Source organism: Spea bombifrons, chromosome 1 (assembly GCF_027358695.1).
Source record: "Spea bombifrons isolate aSpeBom1 chromosome 1, aSpeBom1.2.pri, whole genome shotgun sequence".
Classification (NCBI taxonomy): domain Eukaryota; kingdom Metazoa; phylum Chordata; class Amphibia; order Anura; family Pelobatidae; genus Spea; species Spea bombifrons.
This window is the reverse complement of record NC_071087.1, coordinates 113757706-113773497: the sequence shown is the minus strand read 5'-3', so window position 1 is coordinate 113773497 and position 15792 is coordinate 113757706. Positions and strand designations below refer to the sequence as shown.

General features: G+C 41.2%; 1 protein-coding gene across 1 annotated transcript in view; it reads right to left on the bottom strand.

Moving 5' to 3' along the window:
* The window catches only part of SGSM1 (small G protein signaling modulator 1), a 75046-nt gene extending 68318 nt beyond the window's left edge, over positions 1 to 6728 (bottom strand). Inside the window, exons 1-2 of the mRNA XM_053469328.1 lie at positions 6637 to 6728; positions 6488 to 6531 (exon numbers count right to left, since the gene is read on the bottom strand). Coding sequence (XP_053325303.1) covers positions 6488 to 6531; positions 6637 to 6655 — 63 coding nt within the window. The 5' untranslated portion in view covers positions 6656 to 6728. The remainder of the gene's footprint in view (positions 1 to 6487; positions 6532 to 6636) is intronic.
* Positions 6729 to 15792: the final 9064 nt, after the last annotated feature.

Genomic DNA, 15792 nt, shown 5'->3' with positions numbered 1-15792 from the left:
TTGGAAGCTTTCGGTTGTTAATGTTTAAGGAAGCACAGCCAGTAAGCTTTAATTGAATGGCATCACTGACCATGTTTTAACGCTGGATCACCCAACCATGCTGTGTTCTTGTTGCTGTAAACAGTAAGTCATTAGCTATGTTGACAGCTAAGCGATACAGCGATGTGCACTAAAAGGCTCGTCTGTATCACTAAACATGCACATCAGCTCTCTCTTGGCACCTCCTCCATTTTAACACATGCCAGGCGTTCTGTTCTTGGCTTTCAGAAGAAATGGAAAGCCTGTTACCGCTGGCATACCTTCGGAAGAAGCAGGGAATCAAACTGATGTGATGCTAAACAGATTACTAATGGTAATTAGGAAGGGTAGGTATGATCTGAAAATGAGACAATGATCTATAGAATGTATTGGTTACCCCTCATTTAAAATATTCAGGTCAATGTTGGTCACAAATCCATAAGGAATATGTGATTGAAATGGAAAGAGTTAAAAAAAGAGCTATAATATTAATAAGGATAATTAGATGCTTCGGCAACTATGGAGGCGGTGATCGCAAGTACTGTGGAGGCTTTTAAATGGTATTCAGGTGTACACATGCTAATTTAAATTGGTCATCCAGCAATTCTGACAGCCTTGAGAACATAGAGGAAATGTCCCCCTTCTAAGCATGTGCCTAAATAACTTTTTGCCTTCAATTGGGTCAGTGCAATCTAGGAAAGGTTGAACTCAATGGGCACGTCTGTTTGTCAACTTTACTCTGTAGCTATGTGTATAACAGGTCCATGCACCTGTATTACCTCTAGGATTAGAAGGTACATTCACTGTTGGCAAACACTCTATCATAAAATTGAATAGATTGTAAGCTTGCAAGCGAAGGGTTCTTCTTCTTTGGTACCTTTGTCTAGTGTCAATTTTAATGTTAATAATGTGTCTGACACTGCACACCGACAAGTGATGTCATTTCTAGGTACACAGTATCAGTGAGGGAGGATAAATGCCCAACATCAGCAGAGCAGATCTCCATTTCATGGGACAGGTGTGTGGTATAGACCTGTCAGAACACCAGGGCCCTGGAGCAATTGCTCCTTATGCTGCTCTGTTAATCCGACCCCAAAGAAACCATTCGCTATTGTAAAAAGTTAACATTACTAATAGTACAAATATAATACAATAATCCAAATTACTATGTGGTGGTGGAGGTCAGGACTTTTTTCCAGGAAAAAAGCAAAAATTTTAGAATTTATAAAGATTAGTGGATTGGATACTAAGCCACATTTAATAGTAATTGGACACTGTATTGGTTTAACAATCACTGTCTTGTCCCTTGCAGGCTTTAGGGACCCTTTCTGGGGACTGGACCCCAGTGGCCCCTCTTTCCTGGGATTGGGGCACATTGTGAGCGTGGAACAGGGTCGTGGGAGTAGCATGGCATGAGGAGCATGGGATGGCTCAGGGCAGGGCAGCCCTGTGGGGTGTATATAACACTTTTATAGCTAAAATTTATTAATTCCTAATTTATCCAACTGACCTTTCAATGATGAATATCCACTCATCTTCTGTTTTTGGTTATTAAATACCCCAAGGCACCATACAGTCCCACCTACAAAGAACGCATATTAAAGTACTTTATAAGAAGTATCTATACTTCCAGACTTGCAGCACACCACCCCCTCCCTTTTCAGATGTTTATGCCAGTTTTGGTTGCCTAAAGCAGCTAATCATTGGCAGGAAAGTACTCTTACTGAAACCAATGGGAGTGCTTTCTGATCCTGTGCGCATGGGGTATTCCCTTGCAGAATCCAGCCCTGGAGCTGGTGGTTAGTATGGCATAAGTGTATGGTGTTGTTCCACAGAGCCCCTGAGGAAGTTACGTTTTAACGCGTAGGGGCGGGGACCACACCAATGTACGTATTGATTATTATATGATTTTTTATTCACGTCAACGGAGTTACCAGGAGGAGAATCTCAAAAACAGTGACTTACCACTAGGGCTGCAACAACTAATCGATAAAATCGATAATAATCGATAATGAAATTCGTTGGCAACGAATTTCATTATCGATTAGTTGAATCGATTATTATCGATTATAAAATGAGGGTTTTTTCAGAGCAAACGCTCTGAAAAATCCCCCTCATTATATTATCCGTTTAGTCTGACTCACCGTCTCACAGCAGCAGCTCCTACTTACTCCCCCTCCCTGTAATCACTGTGACAACTGGCCCCGCCCCTTCCTTCTCCAGGCCAGAACCACATGGCTGTGACACTCATCTAACTGTAAGTATATGTATATATATATATATATATATATATATATATATAATGTGTATGTGTGTGTGTGTATATATATATATATATATATATGTGTGTGTGTATATATGTATGTTATATATATATATATATTTGGGCTACTGAAAGTTAGGGGAGGTGGGGGTTAATTTAGGAGCAGCTGTGGTTAATGGGGTGTTTGGGGTTAATTTGAGGCAGTTGTGGTTAATGGTGTGTTTAGGGTTAATTTAGGGGATGCTGTGGTTGATGAGGTCTTTAGGGTTAATTTAGGGGATGCTGTGGTTAAGGGGGTGTTAAGGGTTAATTTAGGGGCAGTTATGGTTAATGGGGAGTTTAGGGTTAATTTAGGGGAATCTAAATCCTGGGGGCAGTGAAGTGACATATCTGGGGGTATAAGGCATATACAGTATATAAGGCATATGTGGGGAGGGCAGTGTGGCATGTCTGGGGAGGACGGAGTGGTGTATCAGGGTGTATAAGGCATATCTGGGGGTAGAGTGGCATATCTGGGGGTAGAGAAGTGGCATGTCTGGGAGGCAGGGTGGCATGTCTGGGGAGGATGGAGTGGGGTATCAGGGGATATAAGGCGTATCAGGCACAGTGGCAGATGTGGAGTGGCAGATGTGGGAGGCAGCGTGGAGTGGCAGATGTGGGAGGCAGCGTGGCATATGTGGGAGGAATTGTGGAGTGGCAGATGTGGGAGGCAGCATGGCGTGGCATATGTGGGGAGGGCAGGGTGGCATGTCTGGGGAGGATGGAGTGGTGTTTCAGGGGGTATAAGGCGTATCAGGCACAGTGGCATGTGGGGTGTAGAGTGGAGTGGCAGATGTGGGAGGCAGCGTGGCGTGGCAGATGTGGGAGGCAGCGTGGAGTGGCATATGTGGGAGGCAGCGTGGAGTGGCAGATGTGGGAGGCAGCGTGGAGTGGCAGATGTGGGAGGCAGCGTGGTGTGGCATATGTGGGAGGCAGCGTGGAGTGGCAGATGTGGGAGACAGCGTGGTGTGGTATATGTGGGAGGCAGCGTGGAGTGCTGTGGTAGGCAGCGTGGCATATGTGGGGGGGCAGCATGGCATGTCTGGGAGGCAGCGTAGCAAGCCTGGGCTCAAATGTGCATATATTGGGGGGCTGGTTGGGAAATAAAGACAAGAAATATATTATCAAAGTTTTTTTATTCTGCTGTTTGTATTTAACATCATTTGTTTAGTAAATTATTTTAAATAAATGAAAAATGTACATTCATTTTTTTTATCCGATTAATCGATTAATCGAAAAAATAATCGGCCAACTAATCGATTATTAAAATAATCGTTAGTTGCAGCCCTACTTACCACACCTATTCACTGCACTGAACGCTGGAGCACTTTATAGAAAGCACCTGATTCTGCATTATTTCCAGAAGAGCACTTTATCGTAAGAAGGTGTCCAGTAACACTAATTCTATTGATGCACATTTTGGACTTGAGCTGTTTGTTGGTGAGTTTATAATAAATTGTATACAGATGTTTTTTAAAGAGACCTTATTACACTATTTTTGTCCTTCTTGTCCTTTCTCCTATATGTCCATCCATGTCCCGAGGGGATCATCAAGTTCGGCTTTACCAAGAAAGCTATTTTTGTTAAGATATTCTGTTTTCTACTGGCTACATTTTTGGGTGATTTGAGGAGTCCTTGCAGATATCAATCTTAAGGGAGAGTATTTTGTTTTAGTCTATATTTTTTGTATATACTATAAGTGTACACTGACAATCAATGTTTGGCCAAATGAAGGGGTGAAGGGCCAGAAAAGAGTAAATGTTGACATTTTGGTTTTAAATAATGTCATATCTTCTATATTAGGGTTCAAGTGCTATTAATATTTTTATTATGATTAAGAAATCAACTAAGCAAACAATACTTATATGGAAAGAATGGTTCACACAATCTCCCTTTTAAGAGTTTAAGGGAAAAAGCACAATCAGGTACTCACTGATAAGATCCAAGCACAGGTGACAGCATATGTATATATAAAAATGTATAAAAGCTGCCTGTGTCGTTCCTGTGTCGCCTAGGTGCTGCGTTCACATGTGCGCTCTCCCAGAATGGCAGCTGTTGTATCCAAAATCTGTTGTTCAGTGGCAATGCTAGCTGGCACCTTGTCATTTTGTAATGACAGGTGAAACTTAAAGAGTCTTTCCACAAGCTAACTGTTTTAAAGGTCAATAGCACCCAGGAATCAAAAGTGCTTTTATGGTAGGTTTTCGTGGTTCTCTATGACATTCAATAACATTACACCTCCTATAACATTACACAAACCTCCTAGGCCAAGATCATTTGAATGCCAGAGCTTATCGTTGACCTATTTCATGCTACAAGTACAAGCATAAAACTACTTGATATCCAACAGTAGGCTAGATTCTATTACCTGACTTAAAATTAACTGCAGGTTTTTCCCTCAGTTTATCGGAGAATTGCTATTCAATTAACAGGGATATATGCTTAATTGACAATCGAATCTAGTCCAGTATGCCTTATGCCAAGATGGGTATGGGCATGGTCACTAACTCCATAATAGACTGTAAGAGCAAGAGCAAGGCACCTCTTCTTCTGTACCAGTATAACACGTGTCCATGTTGTTGTTAATTTTGTATATCGTCAGGTTAAATGTTTTGGGTAGTTACGTATTCTACACTATGGTAATAAAGCTTCGGCAGGCCTCCTCTAAATAAAATAAATAGTAATGCAGACCCTAGCACTAGGTTGTGGTTCATCAAAGAATGGCACAAGAACCTAAAATCTAGAACCACAGCTAGGTAACCGCAAAACCTCAGTTTCATTTTGCCTGATTATAACATCCATGTGAATTATGCTGTAATTGCCATGTTCTGTCACTGAAAATATTAGCAGTTCTTCAAAATAATTGGAAAGCAGTTATTGGGTTTATGTATAAATGGTTATGCAAGGGTAGCATAATTTGTCTTTCTTTGACAAAGTGTAACATGTATGGCACATTTAGGAGCCTCTGCTGAAAACAAGAACATTTTCTATACTCCGGCCAGCAAACTAGAATGCTTAATACCGACAAGGAAGGCTTTTTATTCATTTTCCAGGTGCTCCATCACTATAAACACTACACTATAAATGCTACATTCTGTACCTGCAAAGAAGTATTTACAACTTTCATGTCTTTAGAAAATCTTGATACCTGCAGTTTCACACAAAATTGAAGTTAAATACTCACCGAAAATAACACATGTGGTGGAATAGAGGTAGAGCAAATTTCCGAAGCGACTTCAAGCAAGGGGACATTTCTAGAGTGACACCATGAGCTTTTTACATGTTTCGTTTATAATGTCAAGCAATATTTGAATCCCGTATAGCACCAAATCCCTGTTCCTGACCAGTTACAGTATCTGCCTAACACAAACCTGCCAAGCCAAGATTAGGAAAGGAAAAGCATAAAAATAAAATAAAATAAAAAAAAAAAAATCCGTGTTTTCAACTGCTGTCATTTTTGAGGACCAAATATTCTTCTGGATCACTTTCTTTTCACTTCTGCAAGAATGGATAGGGCGTCTCTGTCACCCTGCTGCTGTCACCCAGAAGATCCTATGGGCCATGGGTGCTAATCGTATAAACATAACAAATATCTACAAATATCTACTTATATGTATTTACAATATTATGGCGTCCATAACAATATGTACAGGAGCCATAATGGTATCAAGATAATTAAAATCATAATTCAGAATCTATCGTAAATATTATTATTACTGTGTCATATTAGTAATCATTATTACTGTGTAAACAATCAGTGCCCAGTGTGGCAGTAATCCTAACAATGGTAACAAAAGTAATAATAATTTATTTATTTTAGTAATGCTTTTGATACTGTAAGTGCAGATGATGACAATGACACCTCTATTGTACTGCATTACATGTGATACCATCTGTGTATATTTCCTATTCTGTGTTACTATAGGCTAATTACATATATACATACAAACAAACAGCTACTGCACCCATGGGGACCGCTGTGTGTCCCTGTACTACAGCGACACAAGTGACCAGAAGGTGCCAGCTGTGCAAACACGCCCTACCACCCCAACACAGATACACACCGATGGCAGGGGGTACATGCCCGTATTGCCACAATGCTATACTGCACACAAAATACAAGGTGTCATGGGAGCTAATACACAGATAATGAGAACGAGCACCTACCTCCTTCTTCACTGTCCTCAGCAGCCTCTGCCTGGTCTCTGCCTCTGTAGAAAACAAGGATTGCTGTTTAATGCATTCACGGCTCCCTGTCACTTGGGTTTGTGTTTATGGCTATACAGGGTTTATGGTTATATGTGCCCCTTCCTCACCTGCTGCCCCCGATGCCATGTTTGCACCTTCCCTTCTCCGGCTCTCTGCAGACTCTGCTGTGGGAACAGCTGCCCCTGGTGCGCGCACCACGGCTCGCTGTGACGTAAAAGCGCGCGCACGGAGCGCTTATGGGGACGCGCCTGGCAAGGAGGCGTTCCCGCATGTATCTGCCTTGGCAGCGCTCAATGAGGAATGTAACCGGCTGTACAGGTTCGGCGGAGAGTCACGCCGGCTTACAATTATAACAACACATTTTATATAGAACGGTCGCTGTATTCGCAGATCACGTGTTCTATGTTTTAACTTCACAAATAAGGTGACCCTGACACTAACCCTTTAAAGTAACACTCCAGCTATCATATGCACTTTTAGCAGAGTCGTCCCTTGGGGGGTAAAGCCAAGAGGTCCCATGGCCCATAACTCACATACACAGAGGCACACGTATTTACACACAAACTTACACGTACATGATAACGCACACATATTTACACACACACAAACTTACACATTCACACTTACTCACCATCACACGTATTTGCATATTCGCTCCCACACTAATACATGCTGTAACACACTCATGCTAACACTTTCTCTCACACACACATTCATGCTAACACACTTTCTGTCACACACATTCATGCTAACACACACCTTCACACACACATTCATGCTAACACACACCTTCACACACTCATGCTAACACATACACTCTAACTTTAACATACATACTAATTTTTTCCCTTAACGCCCTACCTCCTTTACCCCCTTACCTCCCCTGCAGCATTCTGTCAGGCTGCTCACTTTTGCCACAGGGTCACATAACATTCTGGTCACACAACTCACAAGAGTGGTCTGGTCCAGGTCTGACTGGGCCTATGTGAAACATTTTGGACTGCCAGCCCACCCCTGGGTTCCTTTAAGTTTTTCTGTCGTCCACCTTGCAAATGCATTTGGTTATTTTGCAGAATCCCCCCTATGCATTTTTCCCTTTTCCTCACCCCTCCTGGTATTTACAATTCAATACCCTGAAGATGCTAAGAAGACCCTTTGTGGATATGTGCGAAATGGGAGCTATTTCTTGCCACTGATTGCCACAGCCAATCAATGGCATGATTAGTTGGACCAGGCAATGTAGCTCTGGAGTTCCAGCAAATGCTATTCAGTAAGTATTACAGTACTTAGAAATTATTTTAATATGCATTTTTTAAGGACTGCCTGGAACATTGGAGGGTCCCTCTAATGCCCCGGCACAAAGATTCTATTGTAGTGACTTTGCTGTGAACGATTCCAATACGGGTCGGTATGAAAATCAGCATTTCCCATAGAAGTGGGAAAATCAGCAGCTGGAATGCTCAGATATTAAAGTTGGCTCTGAAGGAGTCCGTTCTTATCTGTGTGACCTTTAGAATCATACCATTCACCCTGAGGTCCTAATATTGGTTGCAAAATGTAAGACTCAGAGGTACATTCACTAACCCACAAGTCTGAACATTTCAACTCACTTGTTTCTTTATGCCTTAGGAAGGGCATGCCCCAGTTCAGCGTCTGTACAAAGGGCTGTTGCCCAAGCACACTCAATGCCTAGTTAATTTGTTTTGGGGAGATTTATTGAACAATACTTCACTGATATTACTATATATTACCCCAATATGTCCAACACAGTTACTCTGATGGACAAGCACAAAGTGCAAGCTTATAGTAATTTCAATACATTTACAATAAATGTAATTTAAAGTAAGGTGGAAGCTACCATCTTACTTTCATATCAACATTTGAAAATCTTTGTAGTTTTCTACATAAAATGCTATCTGAATGAGTTCAAACAGTTTCTCATAGATCATAACATGTAACCCAGTGTCGTATTCTGGTCGAGACCGACTAGCCCCCATCAACCCATTTACACCATGTAGGCTGTACCAGTTTTGCACCTTTAAGTCACAGAGCACTGGAATATGATGTCATATCCCAAAATTGCGCAGAGAATCAACGGCTATAAAGGGAAATATGTCTCCGATGTAACCTTTGAAAGTTCTCTGCCATTTAAGGGTAACCTGAACAACTTCATTATTGGACTAGGATGATATACCTAACAGATTTAATTATCAACTCATATACTCATTAGAAGTACGACTGCAGCCTTATTTTCGTGTCTCATGCATACTGAAATCCATTTTGCAGGCCCTCCAATACATTTTTCTGCCTGCAAACTGGCACACTTTTTCCTCAGTTTACGTCTCCATCTAGCTGCCTCTGTGGAAAGTAGGAAGCATACTTAGGTACACTTTCTGCAAATGCTCAACAGCAAGTCAAAGGAAGATGAGCTATTGGAATCAAATGGAGAACAATGGCAAAAAGTGCTCCCTCGGAGCACTTTATGCCAAGGGCAGGACAGAGTACACCTTAAAGCAACTTGGCCTGAGGAGGCCAATGGCTTTGGACCCAGGATTTGAAGGTCCTTCACAGCGACTGTGTACAGGCAGGGGGCTCGCCTGGCATCAACCAATAGGTCAGCTGCCCTTCATTGGTTGATGCTAGACGAGCCCCCTGCCGCAATAGAGTCACTCTTACGGACCTTTAAATCCTGGCACAATCCTACTGATTCCCACATTAACCCCTGCTATACTATGGAAGACTTAAAATAGGCTAGTGGTAGTGACTTGTATGGGGGAAAGGAGATTAGCTAGGAGATATTTAGGGATGTTTTTAACTAATAGGTTAGCCTAGTATATATAGGAAGACAAATGCGAAGAACTAAAGATTCTTCTTGTTGTGCGTCTTCGTGTATGTTTATCCACCACCATTTGTTTGTTATTCTGTTTGAACAACGAAAACCTTCATATTCATTTTCATGTTCTCCCGAATACTAATGTACAACACTAGTACTAAGGGAAGGGGAACGTGTCCCATTTTATCCACAGAAGTATGTTTCATTTGCAGAAGACACCGCTTCCCCTAGGTGGCAGCGTTAACTAACAATTCAAGTTTGTGTGCACACTAAAAGAAGGTTCATGGCCTTCTTATGGAAAATTATTTCTCTTTTTACCCTCTTTAGCCCCTATTATTTTGTAATTGGACATATGGCACAGCGTAGGATTTCTGTCATTTATTTTGCTTAAATTGCAGCATTTCAAACAATGATGTCAGGTATTGTGAGAGCCAGCCAATGCACCTTACCAAATTAGATATCGGAGTATATTTTTATGGACTACAATAACAAGACCCATTCCAGTGCAAGGTCATATAAGGTTTGTGATGCCTCATTTCTGGCCCATTGCAACTAATTCTGTTGTGATTTTATTTAGTGAAATAACCTTGTCAAATACTAATTATAGCTAAAAGGCTATTATGTATTAGAGGGATGCGTAGGGAACTCATTATATTGCAGTATGTATAGCAGAACTTTACATTACGTTTGAGGGTCAGATGAATACATCTCCTGGTTAACAGTGCGCATGCACACATGCCAGCAAGCCCCAGCGCTGGTCCACATAAGAGTTCCAGGAGTTCTAATATACCACTCATCTTGCGCATGTGCAGAAAGCAATTATGGCAATATATGTTCCGGATGGGCAGCAAGGTGTCCCTACACAGACAATCTGTTGTGTCTTTCTTGCCGATGCCCTCCAGAGGCAGACTGAACTGCCTGCTGCTGAAGGAGCAGGGCCAGTTGGGCACATCAATGATCTCCTTTTAACAGATCCAAAATGAAGGGAGTACTTGCTTGCAATGTGCACCATATATTAATACTGAGCGCTCAGCAATGAAGCTGCGTACACTACGAGGGAGCACTGAAGAGAGTAATAAAAAAGGAAGAGAGTGAAAAAAAACAAAGAAAGTGAGAGACAGGAAGAGAGTGAATAGATTAATAGAAAGGGAAGACAGTGAGAGAAAAGAAAGTGAGACAGGAAGAGTGTGAATAGACCAATAGAAAGGGAAGAAAGTGAGACAGGAAGAGGGTGAATAGATTAATAGAAAGGGAAGAAAGTGAGACAGGAAGAGGGTGAATAGATTAATAGAAAGGGAAGACAATGAGAGAAAAGAAAGTGAGACAGGAAGAGGGTGAATAGATTAATAGAAAGGGGAGAGAGTGAGAGAAAAGAAAGTGAGACAGGAAGAGGGTGAATAGATTAATAGAAAGGGGAGAGAGTGAGAGAAAGGGAAGATAGTGTAGAACGTAATAATAAAAGAAAGAGTGAGAGAAAAGGAAAACAGTAAAAGAAAGAAGAAAGTGTGTGTGTTTTGACAGTGTGTTATGGAACTTTGTATGTTAGGATGTTTTTGTGTAAGGGCAATCATGAATAAACGTGTGGATGTGTGTACAGGCAGTTGTGTGTAAGGGCATGTATACTTGTGTGTATCTTGACAGTCTATTGACTACTATTTCTGTTTTGTGCCTATATATAGGGAATGGAGTGATTTGTTCTATCACAGTTTTAACCTAGAAGATCCATTAAGTATTAGTTTAAATAAATACAAAAAAAACATGATTTCCTTCCACTGTCCACTTAAATATGGAAAATGTGGATTCAACTGTCTGGGGCCTGTCAGTTCCAATTTTTAATTAACAGGCAGAAAACATGCAAAAACATCCGAGTCACCGTCAATTCCCAGACATGCTAACTAAACAGTTACTATACAGATAAAACAAAACAAATAAACCAATTTTAAACTAAAATGAAAACCTGCCTCTCTCTCATCATCGCAAGATATAACTTTTAATATTGCCTTTACATCCTAGTTACTTTATCTAAATTTGCACAAATTATAGACTGAAATATAAATTGGATTATAGAGCCTTGACATTGGCTTTCCATAGTATCAGGGATATGTAATCTGACACAAACATATCCTTACAGCCCCTTCAATTCATTTCACTCTGCAAAGCCTGGGGACATTTGGCAGAACTATAATACTTGAAGGGATATACAGATCTGGCTGCTATAGGCTCACCCACTTTCCTCGATTTGTAAAGCTGAACTGTATCGCTATACAGAAGCCATCTCATGAATGTTCAAAGTTCAGTCCCTTATTTCTGTATGTTAAACTGTTAGCAATTATTTTATTTGAGCTATTAAAAAAACTTAGTAGGTGATTGTGGATTAGAAGCAGTTTAAAGTGTTTAGAGTGTGTGTGTATGCATGTATTAAAATTTCACTTAATGTATATGCCATAGGGAAGGAAATCCCAAATCCTTTATAATTAAATAAACCTATTCTATGTGTTTAAAGAATAAAAAATCTTCATTATTCCTCCCCATTAACTAATATTTGCCCTAAAGTAGTGTAACACAAAAGCTGCAACACAAAAATGCCCCTGATTTGCTACAGTGGAAGTCAGAGCCATCATTGTGGAGTAGGCAGGCAGTTTCGAGTTCAGTCTCTAATGGCCAGCATCGCAGGTACAGATTCTTAACATGGAGCAAGGCTGGAGTCTCATCACAAGCTTCATCTAATGGTGGTAGTTTAAATAAACCACATACGATGAAGCATGTTTAACAGAAAAAAAACTATCCCACAATTTTCTGCAATGATCATATTGAAAGACTCATTTTAAAGGGATAAGTGTTGATGGTTTAAAAACATATAAAAATATTACTAATAATAAAAAAAAGTTTTCAAAACAATACCATTTTTTACTTTGATAAGAATAACTGCTGTTATTGAAACAAAATTCCATCTGATCCTTGTACCTCAGCATGTAATCAGCATTTTTAGATTAAAGCAAACATAAGGCATATTTATCAGGATAAATATATTGATATAACATGGGACAAGGGATGACTGAGAAGTGATTTACCAGACATTGTTGTAACAGCGCTACCGAATCTGCTGGCGCTATGTAAATAAATGTAATGTGATACTGAGCAAATGACCATTGGTTGTGGGACAGGTTCCAAATCTCAGAAGCAACTGCATAAAGGCGGTTTAGTTGATGCCACCCCCTTTTTGGAACGTATTGAACAATTTTCACTCTTGTCAATCTGACCCTATGTCTCAAGGCAAAGTAACATTGGATGGACAGGTCTTCCTCCGCTGACACTGATCGTCTTGTAGAGACTGTCAGCATATATCTTTATGATGTTAGGAAAAAAACCTCAGGCTCATTGTGCCTGGAAGAGAAATAAATTAGGTGAAGGGGAGTTCAGCAAAACATTTGGATGTGTTTTTGTTGTTGTATCCATCATGGTTATACAAGTTGCAATTCTTTACATGTATGTAGAAAGATTCAGGTATGCTAGGCGGTAGAGGTCATTCGGTTCAGTAAGTTTCCGTAAATTACCAAATCCTTCAGTACTAAATACTAAAAACTCATGCTGGCAAAATATTTCTTAATATGGGGTCCCAGTGATCAGATACCACCTTGTATCCAACAGTTATGGCACCTTATGGCTGTATCATGATGCACACAGCAATTAGTATTCATCTAACAAGTAATTTTATTTTTACATTTAAATGGATTAAAATTTATATAGAGGTTAATTCAGCTACCAGGATGATTTGGCTGACTTGGATAGATAGATTAAAACCCCTTTTATTTCTGCCTTGAGAGAGAGCGTGTGCCATATGCAGGCTGAGGGTTCAGTGAATTGGTTACCTGGTGTTCCTGGGATGGTATAGTATTCTAACACATGGCCTATAAGTATTTTGTGTCAATTTTTGTAACTCTCTCGTCCTCCATTTTTTTTCTCTTATTACGGTATTCTCTTTATTCCTGAGAAAAACTTCAATAAACTTTCATTTATCAAAAAATACCAAAAGAGAGAGCTTAAATATTGTTTTTAAATACATATTTAAAATAATGAAATTATAGCTATCCTTTAAAACAAATACGTATAGTGTTTACTAATTGTTGCTAATTCCCCAAAGTAAAATCACTTTAATTTCCTGCTGACGTAAAATGTCATCTTTACATAGCGCAAGACCAAACATCCTGCGTCTATTTCTGTTCAGGAGCCTATGTCATGCAGCACTAAATTGGGAAATATGTGGACCACAGCTAGACTAAGTGTCCATAAGGGGACACCAGATTTGTGAAAATGCTTATGGTATTAGAATGTTATCCATAGGGTTACTTGTATGAAGTGGTCAAAATAAGATTGTTTAACAGTCCAAGCTGTTATCATGTATGAGTTGTGAGATCTAACCATTTATAGCAGTCACATATCATACAGAATAGAACTAGTAATGGCTGGAAGTGGCCAAGGAAGAAGAGGCAGTAACGTATCAGATACCTTGGTGACTGGTGCATGACACAACATGCTGTAAGTAGCTACTTGAGTTCCATAGTAGCTACTTGAGTTCTTATTGGTCACCCTGATATAGTCATTTTAATATTGGAAACTTCTTTTTCTTATACCTAAAGGTTTGTAGATCCAAATTTTCTTACAATAATGCTTACATTTTAAAATAATATTTCCTGGTTAAATTGTTGATCAACTTAATAAGTCCCTCCTGATTCAATGATGAATTTCAACATCTTTGCGACTACTGTGTTATAGCTGGAATTCATTAGCTACATTACTGGAATGCAACATGGACACTATAAATTTAATGTGGCACCTATGCAGTTTGATGTATTCTCGTGATTTTAACCTTAGTGTGTAAGCCTAGCTTGGGCTATTCAACACAGTGTATATAAGCAGCTCTCGGGTTGATGCACTGTTCAGTGGAAACACTTCTCTTATCCAAGCCTTGTGCCCCTTTGACATAAATGCCTTAAAGGGATGTTGCTTCAAGGTTGAAGAGTTACAAGAACTTTATTTTATTTAAAGTGACATAAGGAATATGCACAACACAAGAATTATATGTCCAGAAGCCCCAGGACAAGCAGCTGACTTCCTTTTGGCCATGGAAAATGTTACTATAGTAATGCATACAAATAATGTATACCGATAATGCAATGTTATTGGTTTACAATCTAATTTTTGTGGATCGTTTTTTCTCCTACATTGCTCACCAAATTCCCCTCATCTTGTTGTTTTGTTAAAGGGATCCTCCAGTACATCTCTACAGCCCTACCATTGATGGGTGCATATTGATGTTATTTGTCCATTTGGTGCTCCTTGTGGCAGCAGCTGATTCTGGAGCAATAGAAGAACGTGGCCTGGTCTGATGAATCACGTTTTCTTTTACATAACGTGGATGGCCCGGTGTGTGTACGTCGCTAACCTGGAGAACACATGGCACCGGCTTTGACCCGGAGATCTCCGGTCAAGACCCTAGTCCTCCTGGTCGCTTATCTTACTCCCTCCTGTTCTCCTCTTTTTCTCAAATCTCTTATCTTTCTTCTTCTGCCCCCTTTCTCCCTATCTCTTATCTTTCTTCGTCTGCCTCCACTTTCTCCCTATCTCTTACTTTTCTCCCTCTGCTTTCTTGTTATTTAGGTCCTGTGCTGCAGGCTGGAGTGGGTGTCTGTTCCTTCAGCTCTCCTTCGCTGTGCACACACAGAGCCGGCCTTAGGTGTTCCGGCGCCCTGTGCGAACTACTCCTCTGGCGCCCCCCCTCACTACCCCCCCTCTGCCCCATCAAACTACCCCCCCTGTGCCTTCAAACTACCCCCCCTGCCCCTTCAAACTACCCCCCCCTCTGCCCCTTCAAACTACCCCCCCCCTCTGCCCCTTCAAACTACCCCCCCCTCTGCCCCTTCAAACTACCCCCCCCCTCTGCCCCTTCAAACTACCCCCCCCCTCTGCCCCTTCAAACTACCCCCCCCTCTGCCCCTTCAAACTACCCCCCCCCTCTGCCCCTTCAAACTACCCCCCCTCTGCCCCTTCAAACTACCCCCCCTGCCCCTTCAATCTACCCCCCCTCTGCCCCTTCAAACTACCCCCCCTCTGCCCCTTCAAACCGCACAGGGCGCCACACTCCAGGGGGCGCCGCCGCCGGGTCCTCCACCGCCGCCGCTGCTGCCGCCGCCGCCACGGGGTCCTCCGCCGCCGCGGGGTCCTCCGCTGCCGCCGCCGCCGCCGCGGGGTCCTCCTCCGCTGCCGCCGCCGCGGGGTCCTCCTCCTCCGCCGCCCCCGCTGCACCTAAATGAAAACGTTGGTTTTTTTGTTGTTGGTTTTTTTAACTTTATTTAACATCCTCCATGTTAAATAAAGTTAAAAAAAACTTTATTTAACATGGAGGTTATTAAATAAAGTTAAAAAAACCAAC